The 18,341-nt window shown below is 44.3% G+C and overlaps 3 protein-coding genes across 17 annotated transcripts; 1 reads left to right on the plus strand and 2 right to left on the minus strand.

The window, feature by feature from the left end:
- Window positions 1-260: 260 nt before the first annotated feature.
- mrm2 (mitochondrial rRNA methyltransferase 2) lies at window positions 261-7,215 on the minus strand. Of its 2 annotated transcripts, none has more exons than XM_076143926.1 (3): window positions 6,875-7,215; window positions 5,419-5,840; window positions 261-835 (listed from the first exon to the last, which is right to left on the minus strand). In XM_076143926.1, exons 1-3 carry the CDS (start codon window positions 7,176-7,178, stop codon window positions 659-661), a joined length of 903 nt encoding a protein of 300 aa, XP_076000041.1. In that variant the 5' UTR covers window positions 7,179-7,215; the 3' UTR covers window positions 261-658. The 2 variants fall into 2 exon arrangements, 1 of the variants encoding a protein (XP_076000041.1); XR_012961113.1 differs by lacking the exon at window positions 261-835 and adding an exon at window positions 2,529-4,070 and having other exon boundaries at window positions 4,127-5,840.
- Window positions 7,216-7,685: 470 nt separating this feature from the next.
- Window positions 7,686-9,974, plus strand: nudt1 (nudix (nucleoside diphosphate linked moiety X)-type motif 1). Of its 5 annotated transcripts, none has more exons than XM_076144378.1 (4): window positions 7,686-7,821; window positions 7,953-8,112; window positions 8,252-8,397; window positions 9,406-9,974. In XM_076144378.1, exons 1-4 carry the CDS (start codon window positions 7,806-7,808, stop codon window positions 9,576-9,578), a joined length of 495 nt encoding a protein of 164 aa, XP_076000493.1. In that variant the 5' UTR covers window positions 7,686-7,805; the 3' UTR covers window positions 9,579-9,974. The 5 variants fall into 5 exon arrangements, with proteins under 5 accessions (XP_076000493.1, XP_076000494.1, XP_076000496.1 ...); XM_076144379.1 differs by having other exon boundaries at window positions 7,686-7,817; window positions 7,949-8,112; XM_076144381.1 differs by having other exon boundaries at window positions 7,686-7,817.
- Window positions 9,975-9,992: 18 nt separating this feature from the next.
- On the minus strand, window positions 9,993-18,253 carry snx8a (sorting nexin 8a). Of its 10 annotated transcripts, none has more exons than XM_076144368.1 (14): window positions 18,135-18,253; window positions 17,154-17,220; window positions 16,276-16,403; window positions 15,655-15,784; window positions 14,647-14,837; window positions 14,198-14,318; window positions 13,698-13,834; window positions 13,428-13,508; window positions 13,158-13,318; window positions 12,813-12,942; window positions 12,633-12,701; window positions 11,816-11,965; window positions 11,362-11,511; window positions 9,993-10,909 (listed from the first exon to the last, which is right to left on the minus strand). In XM_076144368.1, the coding sequence occupies exons 2-14, from the start codon at window positions 17,173-17,175 to the stop codon at window positions 10,829-10,831; spliced, it is 1,551 nt and encodes a 516-aa protein (XP_076000483.1). In that variant the 5' UTR covers window positions 17,176-17,220; window positions 18,135-18,253; the 3' UTR covers window positions 9,993-10,828. The 10 variants fall into 10 exon arrangements, with proteins under 10 accessions (XP_076000483.1, XP_076000486.1, XP_076000485.1 ...); XM_076144371.1 differs by having other exon boundaries at window positions 18,157-18,240; XM_076144370.1 differs by lacking the exon at window positions 18,135-18,253 and adding an exon at window positions 17,491-17,567.
- Window positions 18,254-18,341: the final 88 nt, after the last annotated feature.

An 18,341-nucleotide genomic window follows, 5' to 3' on the forward strand; every position in this document is an offset into this window, starting at 1 on the left:
GGGAATAAACACGCAGCACAGATGTTCTTTATCTTTATCCTTGAGTAACAAAAGCAGAGAGGAGGAAATGTGCCTTTGCTATGTATCAATTATTCCTATTGACAAGTTTCTTATTATCACAATCAAGTCTGCAACTTACACTGCTGCAGCAACATGTCAACAGGAAGTGAATAAAAACCTAAATGAGACGACGAATTTTGCTCCTTTTTCCCATCTCTACAGGTTCTGTTCTTTATTATCTCACTGTGTGACAAATTGTGATCATCTTAACTGCGGAAATAAATAAAAAAGTCATCCATGATTACACAGGATCTTTACAAATTATATGAATATTTAAAATCACAGCTTGACGAGATCAAACCTCTAAACTGGAAACAAGTATAATTCAGCCCCTCTTGCATAACAAAGAGGATTGTTTCCCCCTCTTCATTCATCAACCTCCCGCTGCTTTCCACTCGGAGAGAATGTTAAGACGCTTTGCCAAAAATGGTGTCTCTCTCTCCCGCTGGTAGAATGACAACTCCAACATAGGTGAAGCTCCGCACCTTCCAGGAATGAAGGAAGTGAACCGGAACGACCAGACCAGGAGGAGCGCCGTGGGAGCCCTCGCACAGACCCGCCACAGTCTGTCCCCGATTCTGCTGGAGAGAAACCCGGCTCAGTGCTTCTGGTCATACGCCCCGTTCTCCGTGAACCCCTGGGGCACCGACTGTACAATGATGTCAAGTTCTGCCTTCAGCATCTTTAGAGAGATTAATGAGCGTGTGTTCTCCAAAAGGCTCCCGTGTTTCCAGTCTGGCTTCCTAAGTAATCCAGAGGGGGTTTCAGTCATTACCTGAGAAGATAAGTGGGTGAAATTTACTTCAAAGCTTCAGATTTGGTAAATGCTATATGCTTCTGTTATAGCTCCTAAATGGTGTGTGTATGTTTACTTTATCTGCCTTCAAAAGACACAAACAGTTACACTCATTGTTACAGCGCATGCATGTAGATTTGCTCCCAAGAATGGAACATAAATGCAAATTCAAATTGTCTTTGCAATTTGCATATTCCAAGAGTTCAAATCTGCATATTGTCTGACGTGCAAAGGGTTAATTTAAGTGAGCTGTCACTTAATTAGCCTTTGCACCATCTGTCTGCTGGCCGCTCTTGGTTCCCAGTTGTATCTTCTGGCTGATTCGCTCACCAGCCAGCAGATCGGCCACACAGGCCCCATAAGAGCCTGAAATGCAATTAAAACACATTTCTACACTCATAAACGCTGTGTGTGTGGAAAACTGCTCCCACCAGAAGAACACATCTGATGTTGCACTAAAGTGAATCACTTAACTGGATCAGAATCACCATAATTATGACATTATGATGTATTCCTAAATTACAGATTAATAATCAAGAAATCCTGTTAGTAATCTGTTCACGGACAATGTCAAACAACAAACAACAAACATTTTGTTATCTACATCCACTTTGACCTCTGAGCCGCCACAACGATTAAACAGGGATGATGGAATTTGATTGATGGTGCACAAAACATGACAAAGTGACATTTGAAGGAAGCAACAACGTCCCCATGTCCCCCAAAATGCTCCGAGATGTTTCCAAAACTCATTCATCAAACCTCATCGCACTCTCTGTGTAATATCTGGACCCTGTTAACTTGTTCTAGACTCACACACAGGCTGAGATAAGTGTGTGTTTCTGCTTTTTTAAGGAGAGCTGATGATGATAATGAATGTTATTCTCCACAGGCTCCACAGAGAGTTTAGCTGCTGTACTCCTGTTTAAATGTTTCAAGGGGAAAAGCTGCCACTTTTTTTTTAGCATAATGTTTCATCAGTCAAGGCCTCCCTCAAGTATTATAATTAGCAATGTAGTGTGAGTATCAGTGGAGGAAAGTGTCAGAGTCTGTGCGAGCGCCTCTCCAAAGTCATCCCTCCCATGTGCCATTATTTTTAATTGGTAACCAAGTTTCTATACAGGACGACCGTCATTAACAACTAAACGCCTGGTGTTATTATTATTATTCTCCCTTCCTCTGAACACGGCGCTGCTCACTTCCTACACACTCACCTTGCGCTCCTTTGCCTTAAACAAAGCGTCTCATCTGTCTTCGTGAGCTCTTTTTGTTTTGCTCAAATCCTTCACTTGGAAGAAGTCAAAATCTTTCCCAGACAGGAGAGATGTTTGATTCGTTTTCCCATCCGCGGCTATATTCCTCCTAAACGTCGATATTGATATTAGAGTTGCAAACTGCAGGCGTAGCTGCGGCGAATCTGTGTTTAGTTTCTACCAGCTTTACTTCTTTTGTTGCTTTGAAACTACAGCCGTACCTCCCACAAACACGCTTGTTCCCTTTCCTCTTCATGTTTTTGATACACTGTATATGTTTCACTGACATTTCCCCTGCAAGATTTATCCAGAAGAATAAAGACATTAGTTTTAATATAATGAACACCTAGATGTTTTGACTTTAACATAGCCCCTGGGCAATATCATGTGTGAACAGGCATGAATATTTAATTGCATAGTCCATTTTTAACTCCCAAATGATTGCAGAAACTAAATTGTTTACAGAGAAATGTCTGGGTGTCATTATGTTAAATGGGTTGCCACAACATCCACGCCACAGACTGAAAGCGGTACCAATATAAAGAGTCGCAGTCGTACAGTCAACACTGTTTCAGATTCATTGATCGGTGAAGATGGTATGAAATTATCATCATAATAGTAGTCATTACTTGGTGTCATTGAAAGGCTGCTTGGCTCAGTCCACTAACATTGGAGGACGAGCTCGCAGAATGATAAATGTTGTCAGATGAGTAATTCATTTTGGCAAAACAGGTCTGCCAAGGGAGTGAATGGCAAGATGCTCCGAAACGATATTAACGTTTCTTTAATTTCCTGTCAGTTTGAGAGTCCACGTGTGGTTTGTTTGCTTTCGCTGTTGAGATGCGAGCGAAATGAAAAAGAAGAAGAAGAAGAAGAAGAAGAAGAAGAATAAGAAGCACTCTGTAGGAGTTTGGCACGTTTATCCCTCTCAGTCATTACATGCGAAAGAATTCAGCCTTTGTCCCAATCGTGAAAAGTCAACCAGCCAGTCTAAATACACGCATGTCACAATGATGTCACACCAAATCAGATGAAGAAGCATTTAAAGGGCGAAGCAGGTGGAAACATTTCTAATTCTATAAGTGGCACTCCCTCCACTGAAAGAAGAGCAATAGTAAAGAGTTTGTGATGTTTTGCTGGGCACATGCAGGCATCTGATCAGGATGGATGCCGGGACGCCTCCCCGGGGACGTAAACCCGGGCGAGTCCGACTGGGAGGGACACCACAGGGCTGAGACAGACTACTGCTGCTGGGATCATATATCCAATCTGGCCCGGGAACACCTCGGGATCCCCAGGAGGCGGTGGAGGACATGACCGCGCTGAGGCATATCTGGGCTACTCTGCCTTAGCAACACAGACGATGGATGAATGGATGTTTGTCATCAAATGCAAAGAAGAAGAAGATATTTTTATCTGTTAGAGACAATATCAGCCCATTGCCTCAGAAGGTGACAATCGTTGAACACAGTACATGCAAACATAATCTGCAAGAAACTACTCCAACCTTCTGAGTTCCCGGCGATGATAGCAACGATTCAGCAAAAGATCTGAATTTAAAATCTGTACCTGCGACTCTTTTCTGCTCCAACTTATGTGATGTTTACATCTGAAGCAGCAGCTGGACACAGAGGAATGAATGAACGTGTGGATGAATCATCACTCTGAGTCCTCCACTCCATTGGAACATCCAACCCCACAGTCATTTTGGAACAATTTAAATCCAATAGTGAAGCGCTGAGTAATCAACAAGCAATGAGAAGTTAAATTGTTCATCTGTTTGTCTCTTTCAGCACCGCCGACAGAAACAGGCACAGTGCTTCATTCCAAACCATCATCTGAAGAGGTCAGAGGTCACTTCTGTTGAGCCCACAGTCACGTCTATAGAAATGCATCCAGTAGGACAGGACATACTTCTGTAACGTGATGAGGTCAACGTGTGAAGTCAACACATGACGTGACTGCGCACACACGCGCACGCACACACACACACACACACACACACACACACACACACACACACACACACACACACACGCACGTTAGCTTCAACACACGAGGCCAGCGAGGGAGTGTTTGGCCAGGATCCGTGTTTTACAGTCTGTAGACGTTGCCTGACACAACGGCCAATCAGATGAGAGCAGGGAGGGGGCGCCTTTAAGAGACAGAATCTAAGCTCCCTCAATGTGCACAACGGTGCTGCAGCAAGGGAGAGCGAAAGCAAATCTTTTCTGCTGAAAATCTGTATACATCACTTTTACCTCGGTAAAAGTTTGGAAAGTATGGATTCAGTTATAAGCGGCAAACCACATTAAAATGTAGTTGCTGCTCTGAATAAAATTAGGGGGGGGGAACTCAGAACCTGACATCAGTTTTGTTTGAAGTTGAATTTTAATTTGATTCAATGTACTTCTCCCAGCACCGGAACACATTATTCCGCCTCGTCTCAGAAGGTTATTTTCAAATACACACAGCATCCATAGCACCTCCACTATTACATAACAGCCACTGACTGAAACCTTCTATTATTTCACGACCAGCGGGGACAAAAGAATATAATCAAATCCGTATTGAAGGAACAGAAAGAAACAAATAATAAATGGCACAACCCTGGGTGCAATTAAAGGGACTGCAGAGTGTGTGTGTGTACTGGGCTGGAGGAAAGGGGCATCTCTTCACCGCCAACGAGCAAAGCCCAGCGACACATAGAGTGCGCCAAGCTCCAGTGTGAGCCCGCTTCCCATTAGACATGCTGCGTGTGACTCTTTTGCATATTAGGTTTTCCCTTCATAAGCCGTCAATGAGAGCGATTACATATTTCTACATGGCTGGCAGTGCAAAATATTAGCATAAGCGGCGCTGCTAAATGGCTTTTCTGTAACAAAGCAAACAGCAGACCGAATTTGAGAGAACAAACTTCCCAGTCAGACGGGGAAGTTTTGGAGTCAATGCCGCACTGTGCTCAATCACAGCAAAGTGGTAATTCTCGCATTGGGTCAGAAAATGACTGATTCGATGTCTCTACGGTGTGAACTTTGCAGGGGAGGAAAGAAAGCACCAACCTTCACACACCTACACTGTGTGATGCTCCCTTCACTGGGAGTTCAGCTCTGAGGCCTTACTGGTGACTCAAGAGTGCCACCTATTGGTGAAGGTTTTAGCCAACAAGTGAGCCTTGATGTTCAGTCTCATACAGACGGGGTTTCTGAGTCTCAGGAAACATCAAGGGGGAATCTCTGTTATTCACTGTGATGTATGCGGTGTGAAATAGAGGATAAACCTATAAAAAGAGGGTTAGGATGATCTTACAGGCTTTCTGTACATTCTAGAAAGGAAATATCTCTCTGCTGACTCCTTCCTGCTGGCATTGGGCTTTAAGCTCCTGACACTGCCGAAGACCTGGGCCAGCCTCTCTTGGAGTCTGTTCGTCAAACTCCCATCCCAATATTTACAAAGCAGAGCGCCGCCAGGCTGTAAAAGCTTCTCAGCCAGGTCGATCAGATTCAGACACAGAGTGATGAGCCTCTCGTGGTCCATGTCTCGGAAACCGCTGGCATTGGGGGCCATATCGCTAAGGATGACGTGCGCCTGCCCGCCGGGAAGCAGCTCCTGTATCCTGGCGTGGGTGGCCGGGTCGGTGACATCCTGGCTGGACAGGAAGTGAGCGCCATCCAGAGGTGCTATGTTCAGCAGATCAATGCCCACAACTGTGCCACATGGTAACTCTGGGTCTGAAAATGAAAGAACATTTTTGGTGGATTTTCCTGTGGTGGAGGTCACTTTCATCATACTTCATTGATTGATTTCTCTATTTCAGACGGTTATAAGTTCAATTGTTGGTGACACAATTTGCAGGGATGAATTTTTTGAAGAACATTATTTAGTTTTGGACATTGGTATTCTGGTTAGGTTCCAGGAAAATACCTACCTGGGCTAAATCGCTGCTTATTTGCAGGTTCAAGCCTTTTCCTTTGGTGAGTTAAATGTTTGTCTCCTGAGGCGTTCAGGTAGCAGCCCTGAGGCAAATAATTAACCTCTAAATGCAAAGGGCCAATATGTGTCATGAGGGCCGTGTCAATCACAGCGTTTCTCCCAGCAATCACTCATTTGACTGAAAACACTGTCGATTTTGATTTTAATATATTATTTGTAGAGGTTAATAAGAGCCCAAGTATATTTATGGAGTGATGACTGATGTAAGCAGGTTCAAATAAACATATAAACAATCAAGCTTTTATTAAGAAGCATGTCTTATCCAGCTCATTACCAAAATTTAGAGAAAATAACTGATGATTTAGCATATCGTAGAGCTGGAAACTAAATAGGAATCCTGCTTCCAACATACTCCTAGACTATTTGTAGATTCAATAACGTAAAGAAAACTGACTAACATGTAGTTCCTGCTCTTTCTGCCTTTAACGTTTCATTCATTCAGGTACAGAAACTATTCAGACATGTTTTAGGCCTTCAGGCTTCAATCTTTCAGGCACTTCTTCAGCATTTTCAGCTGATAATGCATTTCTAGTTATTATTATTGTTATTGAAATTAGGGGGAATAAGGGTTAAAGGAAATACAAATACAATCTGAGGCTATAAACTCCTTGTGGAAATACCACATATCGTCTAAATGACCATACCGATATGATTGGGCTTTAGATTCAACACATTTGTGACTCTTTCTGCTTCACTGTTTGACTCTGAACGCGCCGGGCTGGTTCACTGTATTATCAGATGCGTTCAGGTTCCTCAGTTACCCTCCACGCACCTGTGCCCGCTGCATTGACCCTCTGCACGGCCACTTGGCTCCAGGCTCCGGGTGCAGCCCCGCAGTCCACCACGCTCAATCCGGGCTGGAGAACACGGAAGCGGTCATCCATCTCCATCAGTTTAAAGGCGCTTCTACATCGGAAGTTTTGCACATGAGACGCTTTGACATACGGGTCTTTCAAGTGTCGCTTCAGCCATCGCTGCTCTGCGGGGGTTTTCCCCTTTACTTTATTATGTGCGGAGTTTTTCATTAAACATAAAGTAAAGTGAAGATGTCTCCTCTGCTGAAAGAGACACCACATTTTACCGTTTACAGTAGAGGACACGCGGTCTACTGCGCCTGCGTGAAATGTTGCTTCCCATTGGTCGCTCAGGGAGCCTGTGTGCAGCGCTTATGTTTCCCTTTGTTGACAACCAGCTAGAGTTCCTATTAGCTATTTCCTTGCTGAACTAAAAGCAGTAGTAGTCGTTTCTAAATATTATTATTAGTATTAAAATATACGAATCATTTGTATTCCTTAAATGTGCTTTTGTTTTTAAAAAGATTTCGATGTTTTGGCTTTTAAATGACTAATTTTCACATTTATACCATATACTATATACTTACATAAACTACAACATACTAAAACGTCAATCAAAGCTCAGCCGACAATTAATGCTCGTAAAGGAAACAAATGTTTTATTTTTTGCATTTGAGACGCTGGTTTCTAACCGAGCATATTTGAGGGTTACACGTTTCGCTGATCGTTAAAATAAATGACAGGGTTGAAAGGTTCCCCCGAACACTGATTCACACCTATCCGTATGTTTACGTGTTAGCACTTGAAGTAACAACACGTGACTGTTGCTCTGTTCGCGGGGTTTGTTTATTCATCTGCTCGTGTTTGCCATTGACTACCTCATTCTCCTTCAGATTTTGCCCTGTTTGCATGAGCTCGTACGTAGGTAAACTGTACAATTTATGATTTCGATTTCGAGGTGACTGCGTTGATGTACTTAAGCATAGCAGCCAGTTTGACAGTAGTTACAGTGTATGTGATGTGTATGTGAACTAATAGCGCTCCCTCCTCAGACAGGTATGGAGATGTTGACCTCTAAGCTGCTGACTCTGGTTCTGGTGGTCCAGCCCGGCAGAGTTCTTCTGGGCATGAAGAAGAGAGGGTTTGGGGCTGGAAAGTGGAATGGCTTTGGGGGAAAGGTTCATGCTGGAGAAACGATTGAGGCTGCAGCAAGGAGGTGAGAGGGGGGGGGGGCGGCTTCATGTTACAGCTTCAAATCGATCACTTATTGGTTGACTGGTTTGACGACAATCAGACAGGAGGAACTCTTCACTTTAATTGTTTTAGAGTGTTTTTTATTCTGTTTTCATTTTCAGAGAATTGCAAGAAGAAAGTGGTCTCACAGTCGACGCTCTTGACAAGATTGGAAACATCAAATTTGAGTTTGTCGGAGAAACAGAGCTGATGGACGTCCATATTTTTAGGGCAGACTCTTATAATGGAGAACCAACAGAATCAGAGGGTATGATTTGATTTCCATTATACCAATCTGAACTGAGAGAACAAGAAAAGCTAGTTTATCACATTTTATGTTTTATTTATCAAAGAAATTCCATTTTCAGTTAGATTGTTTGGCCTTATAAGATCAGAGGTTGATCATGAGCCGTTTTTGCTTCGTAGTATGTCCACTTTATGCGAGGATACAGGTTTGACTACAAAGTAGACCACAGTCTCTCCACAAAGTATTGATTGAAGAACTTAATACAGGCATGACTGTGAGTAAGGAGCGCACATTACTGAAAGCTGAGGGAGCGTTCATGGAGGGAGAAATCTCTCAGTCTGCCCCCAGTAGACCAAACTCAAACTACCTTTAATGCACTGAGGGGAGGAGAGGCGCTGACAGAAGGAATGCACTGACCTGCGTTTTCCTGACAAGGCAGTTAAGATCAAGCGAGTGAAGTTTAGACAGAAAACGGAAATGCTTAGCACTGAAACAGAGTCTGGAGAGTAGAAAAGTCCTGCAGCCAGCGAAGGAAGAACAGAAGTGAGGATAAAGTTTGAATGAAGTGCACTTTAGAAAAAAGTGGGCCTGCTCACACTGTACTGAACTTTGAAGGAAACACTGAACAGAAAGGTGAACAATTGCAGGATATCATAACTATTAAGTATGTTTTGCCACGGCACAATAAAAGCTCAGTAAGCTTCTTTATTAAGGAAATCCCTGTCAAAGTTAAAAAGGGTTCAACTTCTTTTGTTGTTAAGGAATGATGAGATTTCATCCAGAAATGTCGTAAATGTAGTCGTCCAGTAATTGTAGCCTTATTTTTCTACAACAAAAGGAGAAGCGTGACCTAGATATGCATCTAACGCACTTTTGGATGAGTCCTTAACTCCACAACAATCAGAACAGGACACATATTTCAGGGACATGACCTTAAAGTACCCTGTTTTCACACAACGAGCACAAAGCTACGGAGAGTTCAAGTGGATCAGTGTGGTTTACCGATGCCCTCCTCTTTGTTTTCCACAGAGATGAGGCCTCAGTGGTTTGAAACGGACAAAATACCTTTCAGTCAAATGTGGGCCGATGACATCTTGTGGTTCCCGCTGTTGCTCCAGAAGAAGAAGTTCCTCGGTTATTTCAAGTTCCAGGGTCACGACGTGATCCTCAGCCACACGCTGGAGGAGGTGGAGGAGCTGTGAGGTCACCTGGCAGATCTGGGACGCCGGTGACAAACATGTGGGAACATTTGGCTCCTCAGCGTTTCCTGTTCTGTTTCATTATGGAGAGGAAACGGCTGCAGACTGACGGCGCGACAGAGCCACAGCAGAGAGGGAACGTTTACTTCTTTATTAAATCTAGTTTTTTATTTTGCTGTTATTTTATGTCACCTTACAAAATAAAAAAAAATCATTGGACAGACCTTTAATTTATCATTTTATTTTTGATATTTTTCAAGATAAATGACTTAATTCAGCAATTCACATCTCGGCAAAGGTTTGTTTTTTGTTGCATTATGTGACATTTATATTATCTCATAACTTTAAATGAGTTTCACATTTGATCTGCACATTCTGTCAGCTCCTTTTCAATACATACGTGTTGCCAAAAACATTTTTGCTTTTGATATATTACATATATTCATACTTAACTTGGCACTTGACCATTGTGCATTCTGACACAGTCGCTACTGTGCACCTGGAGTGAAATCAGCTTGTGTGTGACTGCCATTGGTCCTACCGCAGCGTGTAAAGATTGAAGAGATTGAACTAATAGTGTTGTTCCTGCCATATACCTGAACACACAGCCAGAGCTTCCATCATTATTCATCTAATCACCCTGTGCAGTATCCTACAGTTTGAGACCCTTAAGTCCTTCCTTAATAGCTTATAAATTGAAATGAAGGGTCTTTAATTTTACAACCTACAAACAGCGGCTATACATGAAAGTAAATATGAAAGCCACTAATGCTATTATAGTGGGAGAAGTAGAACAGTTGTCCACAAAATATATAAAGTATGCTGCTATAAATCCTTCCAAAGTAAAGTCTTTATCAAAAATACATTTATCTTAATGGACTCCAAACCAAAAGCCCCGATGCCTTCACGACAGGAGATTTATAATGGCACAGTCTTTATATTTCTTAGCTTAGTGTATATCAATTTTCTCTTAAGTGTAATTACAAGTGTGTGTGATATAGATAAGTAGCGACGTCAGATTATGCGGTTACATCACATCCCGGTCGCTTAAGACAGCGCGGCGGATCGTCCTCGCCGACGCTCCTTTCCAAAGTCGACCCCGTGAGCGGACGCGATTGCTCATGGTGTAGATTATAACGTGACGTGAAGGTGTGCGAGTGCGGTCGTCCTCTCGAGAGCTCACTGTCTGTCCCGTAACAGCTCACACGGCCGGCGATTAAACCCAGCGAAGCAAAACAGGTTACGTTAGCGTGTCAGAAGGGGGGGGTTGTTCCATTATTAGCTCCAAAGAGGCATCCTAGCTTTGGTTGGAGGTCATTCCATACCTCACCCATCTGGAACAAAAGCAAATACATTTCTTTACACCCATTTCCATGAATTACAGAGTACAACAAAAATGATGCTAAGTGTTCTGCAGCGAATCATTCTCCCCCTTTGAGACTACTCTTATATTTTAGCAGATAGGAGATCCTGTGTAAATGGGTTTAGGTCAGACAGGTTTCCAAGCACAGAAATACAGATGATGTGGTTCATTTGATGTACAAGCAGACAAAAGGCACATGAGAGACTCGCTGGAAATGCTTCTGTTCTTCTGAAATAGAAGCAAACAACGATCCCCAGATGAGAAGATTACCTCTCCTCTGATACCATCCATCATTTCAGGCGCCTTTGTTGGGGGGTTTAAAAGCCCATTAAAAGCCGTTTCAACCCTCCCGGAGCGGTGCCGTCTCAGTATAGAGGGCCCTGTGTAAAAATGATTTTTTTTCAGGCCCTCGCACTCTCTCACCTCTCTGTGTCCTTGCACCTGGGAGTTGACAAAAGCCCCCAGAATGTGCGAGGTGATGGGGAGGTAGCTGAAGATAAGCTGCGTCTCTTGATGAAGACAGAACAAAGAGAAGTAGTTCCGCAGTTCCATGGTCTGAATGGCGTTCTCTTGCTATTGACAGAAGAAGACAAAAAAACCTGTTGTTACAAAATCGTCAACATGTCTTATTAAATTATGTTTCTATGGGGGAAATCTTGGTCCGATCACATAATCACGCTGCGGTTGATTGAATATTGGCGCTACCAGAGCTAAGATGGAGCCAAATGAACAGAGAAGCTGTTGTTAAAGCCTGTCCACCTCAATAAACAAAGACGCCCCGAGTGAGGACAGGTCTCCTCAAGCTGGGTTATGATCCTATAAGAGGTTTGATGGGATGTTTAGATCAAACCGAATGAGTGAAAGCGTCCGGGCAAACCTGCACGATGCGCGACTCCAGCTGCTCCACGGTGCCTTGCTCTTTGGGCTGCACGGTGGCGCTCATCATCTGCCTCTTCATCACGCTGTACTTGTGCAGAGCCCTCTGGTGCTCGTGGAGGACGCCCTTCTCGTGGCGCTCGCACAGATCCTGGTGGGGGGGCGACAGAGGAGTTGAGTGAGTATACGGCAGTTGTTTGTGCGTTATGAATTAAGCGTAAAATCGTGGAGTTAATAGATTTAGGATTGAAGCTGTGGATGCAGATCTCTAATCACAACTTCCGTTTTCCATTTGAACACTCCGCCCAGTGCGCCCGGGAACTCCGTCGCCTGAATTGGGCCGAGTTATTGATCTGAATCTGGTGCGTTAAAGTATATGTTCTGTACTTGCTGCATATTAACAATCAGGCTAGAAACATCCGGAGTGTCGCTTAGATGCTGCTGCTGCTTCAGTCCTGCCCAAGTGCCCTCTGGGTATAAAACAAATCAATTTTGAAAGAATGTCGGTAAGCTGCTTTTACAAAAAGGCAGAGGAGCATCATTTACTGGTTAAAGGCAGGATGTTGGCGTAGGTGATCCCTTCATTCAATCCCTTTTTAATTGTGGCTTTGTGAGATCCAGCAGCTGCTTTAGATCCATGCACTTTGACTGAAACATCTTTTCTCATCATGTCTGGAAACAGTCAGCTGAGTGTGTTTCCGTCTTGTCATCCGTTTCCCCGCATCATCGTCATCATTGCTGAGAAGCCATCTCTGACTTCACATGAATATGGTTCTAAAGTTGCGTAACGGTGAGGTCAAGGAGTATCACCGACTCACTCTGTAGGATTGTAGCAGATCCAGGAAAAGGTAGAGTTTATCCACCACTTCATCCTCCTCCCGCCTGCCCTGAGGATGTAAACAAAACAGCGTAGGGTTGTCAGGTTTGGGCGAGCCGATCAGGTCGCAGGTCGCAGGTTACAGGCTGCAATAAAAGGACGATGTGCTGTTGTTGTTTACCTGCTGAGCGGCTTTGTCAGACAGCAGAGCAAACTCCACCGACAGATTCTTCAAAGACTGACGCATCGTCCCCCACGTGCTCCGGGAAGAGGCCAGGGAGGGTAGAGACGTCGAATCCGAGCCCAGCGTGCTGCAGGAAACAATGTTATTACAGGGACGCACAAAAAAACAAGGTCATGTTGGAGCACCTGAGCTGCCAAACCTATGTCAAGTCAACAACTGCGGAAAGAACATTACCTCAACACCAGAGACACATAACACCCCGGATTGGGAGTCTTACTGAGGAAAACATTGGTTTGCTCCGTCTAAAACCTCTGGATTATCTACTAAGACTCAATTAAATACCTGAGCTCTCTGCCAAACATGAGCAGATCGGTGGCGTTCTCCTTGGAGCGTTCCGCCATCTTCTCAGCTCTGTCCCGCAGCTTCTGGAAGCTGTTGTGGATATTTCTAATCACCTCTCTGCTCGTGGCAAACTGGGCCTGAATGTCAGCGGGGAGATATTCCTGCAAACACACACAGTCAAGCTCTTCTGTAGTGTCGAGATTTAAAAAAAGCTACATGTTGTTTGGGTGAGAAGCTGCATCGGGGTTTCGTCTATCTCACGTGACAAACCTTTGCCAGGGTTGCAATTCTGTTGGTCATGAACTCATCGCCTGTTTTCTTGTAAGCATCGCGCAGCTTCGTCTGAACATCCTGTTTGGAGAGCAGAGTGTGGGGAGCAAAGAGAGGGAGGGGGGAGGCGGTCACTGAGTCACTGAGTCACCGGGTGACTCGGACAGGATGCAGATCATTCTGGGTAATCGCAGAGATAATGCTGATTGTACAACGGCAACAACTTGCGACAGAGAGCGAGAGGCGGCCGCGAGTGAAAGCGTCACATACGGAGCCGCTGAAGGTGAGGAAGGTCTTGATCAGCTCGTCCTCGCAGAAGAAGGGGTGCCGCGCCACCAGGTTGATGAATCGGACCAGAGCGCGCCGCCTCCCCTCGATGAATTCCCGCTCGGAGACGGAGGTCAGAACTGCAGCCGTGAGAGACGAGGAGAGCAAAACAAATACGTCTCAGAATCATTCTCCCACTCAGAGCTCCAGAGCAGTTTGAGAGGAAGTGGAACACGAGGAGGCATTCAGCCGTTTGACAAGGGGGGCGGAACTTTGATTGTCTGTAAACTACAATGGGGGCAGAGAAACAATCTCGGTCTAAAAAGGTCTCATTCCAGATTCTTATTTGTCATTCCCAAGCCAAAATCAAACCGTTACTACTCTCCAAATAGCATCGTGGGACTTTTTAAGCTAAGGCACATGGACCTAAATCCTCCCAAAAGCTCCATATGATGAGCCAGACCCTGAGACAGTTTGCCATGCAGTAGAGGACAGTACCGTACCTCCTTTCAGCATCCTCTTAGGTGGCAGCGCTGGCACCATTCTGTAGGCGAACCTCTGCAGCAGAAGCTCGTGGAAGACGTCGAAGTCACTGTAACGCCGGTAAACTGATAATTTGAAATACTAAAGGAGGAAAAAAAAGAACAACAAAGAGAGGGAGAGAGGAAGAGAGAGAGACGTTGCTCAAGTCAGATGGAGACACTGAGCTGATCTCACTGGCTCCGTTGCACCAGGAGAGTAAATGATGCAATATCTCTCAACATATGCGTTCAATCTTTCATTCTGTGTGACGGGTGGAATGTACACGTAAGAAATGAGACGTAGACGAGAAGTAGACTGGAGCAAAGTCTATATTAAGACAAGAAATATGAAAACCCGCACACCACATTTGGAGCATTCCTTGTTGCCAGTGAATATGTCTGCATGTGTGTTGGGTTGTGTAATCTCCTGCCTTGCTGGTGACTTGGTACTCCACGTGTTTGAGGAACAGGCCCTTCTTCTCCGGTATGAGCTCCACCTGGACGCTGTCTCTGGCCAGCAGCTTGTCCAGAGTCTGGGACACGGTCAGCTCGTCCTCCTGAGCAGGCTGCATCCTCAGAGTGTTCAGGTAACCGGGCTCCCCGAGCTGAGGCTTCGGTAACTCTACCAAAGACAAAACCACCAATCAGCTCCTAATATTGGTTTTTCATGATAAAAATGCAGCCTGAAAAACACATCTGAAATCAGCAATGTCTCAACTGGGAGAAGTGTTAGGTGTTAAATCCACATCTCTGTTCTTTGTCTCTGGTTACAACCGCATTGTGTGTGTGATGCTCATGTGATCTCTCCTTCATCCCCTTGTGTACATTCCAAGGAAGGCGTGAATCGGACGTCACGTACAACAACAAATGCAGAAACTCGCTGGTGCGCCGAAGAGGAAATGGGACACACCATTTCGAGGAAAGCATGCAGTCAGCTGCCGTACTGGCTGCACCTGAAATAACAGGCAGGGCCTTAAAATAATCATAGAGGTTGAGGAATGAATCTAACCCAGGCCTGCATAATGGCTGCCTCCACCAAAACCAGAGCTCCGCCCTGTCATCTTCCCACTGCAGGGGGAATGTCAAAGAGGGCAAAGTCGACTACGCATATAAAATCAAACCAAATTCAATCGAATCAGACTTTGAAACTACTTTTAGGTTTCTCCTGCTGAGAACCAAACAGAAAGTACGAACTTTTACAGCTCTTTTACAAGTTCCTAGTTAAAGCTGATGCAGGCATATAAGCTTTAATAGGAAAAGTTTGATTCTATGGTGCACCAGTAAAAGATTGACGTTTGCCTCAAAACAAATGCAACACTTGAACACTTCAGGGACATCCAGGGTCGCCCGTTGGACACACTGAAGAATGACCAAGCTACTCATTAAGCAAACCTTTACTGCAGCGCTGCGGCCGAGCTCGACTGTCACCCGTCACACACCTTGTATGCAGTTCTCCACTAGTTTAGGGCTCGGCTGCTTCCCTTGCTGAGCGAGGGCGATCAAGGCCAGAGCTTTATAGAGGGACAACTTGCTCAGGAATCCATCGGTGGCGTCAACATGCTCAGCAATCTGGGAAGGATAAAGGCAATATAATGTGAACTAAAGGTCACGTTCTTTTCCAGCTACTATCAAGTCAAATGCAAGTCAGGTTTACATTCCACAATGCAAAAAAGTGCCGGCTAGACACAAAAGCAAGCAAACAGTAAGAAGTCTTAAGCAAGCACGAGGGAAAGTCTGATTAACTATGAGCCAACGTTATTCTACATCGGTGTTGTTGTTGTTGTCATCATATATTCTGCCACAAAGAGTTAGGAAAGTTTAAATCCAATTTCTATTCAACCTCGTCACAGTAAATAAACCAACAGATTCAAGGTACATATAAGAGAAAATGAGTTTGTAAGGAAATAGCAGTCAAAAGTGACATTGGTATTTGAAAATAAAGCAGCATTGAGGTTTTACACGTCGCTGTTTGCATTCTGATGCTGGCGCTCTGTGTGAAACCACAAGTACCAACAGAACCACAACTGTTCTGAGCCTGTGGTGCCGCTGGCCCCCCTCGCCTGGCCTTGAGCCGCTTTAGGTAGATCTGTCTTTTGGAGCAACCGCTGGAACACCTCGACCTGAACTCTCTCATCTGTCCTACAACGGATGGCTTCGTACACTTCCCTGTAATATGCAGGAACTGAGCCTAAAAGAGGAACAAACGTTGTGGAGAAGAGTAATATCCTGCAGGGGGCTGAATTCTGAGTTTATGGCGATCTTGTCACCTTTGAGACCAACTTTATCACCCATCACGTGCCTTCAATTCTCCAATGTAGGTCGTAAAGGTTTGCAATGATAGATTTTTACAATAAACGGCAGTAACATGGAGGTTTAAAAAGAGAAAATCCACAAGAAATCTACTTACTATTAATGAAATCCAGAAGCATGCAGAGGCATAAGCTTAGTGCAGATGTCTACACGTGTGTCGGAGATATTTATCAACAGAAAAGACGCTGTGAAGCTGAAGCTGAAGCATCGCTGGTAACCTCAGTGGCCTGTTGCTCAAAGGCACTGCTGACAGTTATTCACGTGGCAGGAAAGTACATTAAACACTTTCAGATCCGTTTTTTTTTTTGGCACCGCTGACTTGAAAGTAGCTTAACATGCAGTTTTCCCATTGGTGGTTAAGTGTCAAGAAAACGAAGAAGAAAAAGAAGAAGGTTCGAGCGCTGCATGCTGGCAAGACCGTACAGATGGAGCGACATGAGCCCGATCTGCATGTCCAAGAAAGTTCTCATGTGTTACATCACATCCCGACAGCAGCACGCACAGATCTCGGCGTTTCTCCCAAACGTGACATAACATATACGAGCTGGAACGCCAACGCAAAGCAGAAACACTGTCAAAGTTTATGAAAAGAGTTTCGAGAAGACATGAAATAGTTAGGGCTCATTACCTTCATTGATCTCTGCTGCCATGGCTCAGATTGTCATGTGAGCACAAGAGCACCTCCATGTGATTTCCTGTAGAAAAGAAAAAAAATACCCCACGTTTTTTACTTCTTAAAGTTGTAGAGGGCGCTGGACAAAGTTCAAGAATGAAGCGGCGCGCAGGTCGAATAAGCGAGTGCGGAGTAAACAACAGTCGAGTCTCTAAAGTCTGACAGTTTGGTGACGACCTGTGTTTGTAGCTGTCAACGCTCCTGTGGGAATTTAATGGAGGCGTTAACATGCTGGAACTCTGGGCCGGATTATAATCCGAGAAATTGTCACATGTTTGTTATGATTCTTTACCATTCGTGCCAATTGGCTTCCTGGTTTTTATGTAATTGCGTGACTCGATTTGATTTGTGTTCCTCGTTCCACAAATTCAAGCCAAACCACAAGTAATGATGCATTCACTTACTTACTAGCTATTACCTAGATGATAAAGTTGTAAATGAATCTAACTTTATATTCAAATGACACGTCTGAAAAATGGCGAGGGGGGAATGTGCACGGGTGTTGCAATTAAAAATATAGTTGAGATTTATTCATTGATCCAATTTCAAATATAAAGCGTAACGTACCAAAACCCCATGTTGTGCCATATTATATACCCAAGTAAACCATTAAAATGGTTTTCCTTCATTAGAGTGGTATAGTACAATCAATAGGGTATTCAACTAGGAATAACATATACTTACATTTAATCAGATTGATAAAATACACATTGATATACACAAATAACTATTTGCGCTGCAAAAGTCTTTCCGTAGAGTAATAGTGATGCATCTGTTATTTCAGGAAACGCAAAACATTTATCACACTGATGTACTCGTGCATTATTTTGTTAGGTTTGTTACGTCAAGTGGTTATTGACCCGCTTGACGTGCCTTTTAGTCAATATCGGAACAATTGTTATTTGAAAATCATAATTCCGATTTTACAGAACGCACCTGAAGATTTCATTAGCCTTACACACGGTTGCCTGTGGGTGGCGCTGTTGTTCCATTTTGTGCCGGTAGGGGGAGGCTGCCAAGCTGGTGCCTCGGCTCGGACGGACGCCGACAACAGACGCTGATTTGGGCTTCAGTTGCGCTCTGATAACCGGATGGCGCTTTGGCACGGAGGAGCTTGAAAAACGAAACAACGAAGCGGATCCT

This window comes from Genypterus blacodes, unplaced genomic scaffold, assembly GCF_046128005.1.
Source record: "Genypterus blacodes isolate CSIRO-AG114 ecotype Tasmania unplaced genomic scaffold, CSIRO-AGI_Gbla_v1 ptg000028l_1, whole genome shotgun sequence".
NCBI classification, from domain to species: domain Eukaryota; kingdom Metazoa; phylum Chordata; class Actinopteri; order Ophidiiformes; family Ophidiidae; genus Genypterus; species Genypterus blacodes.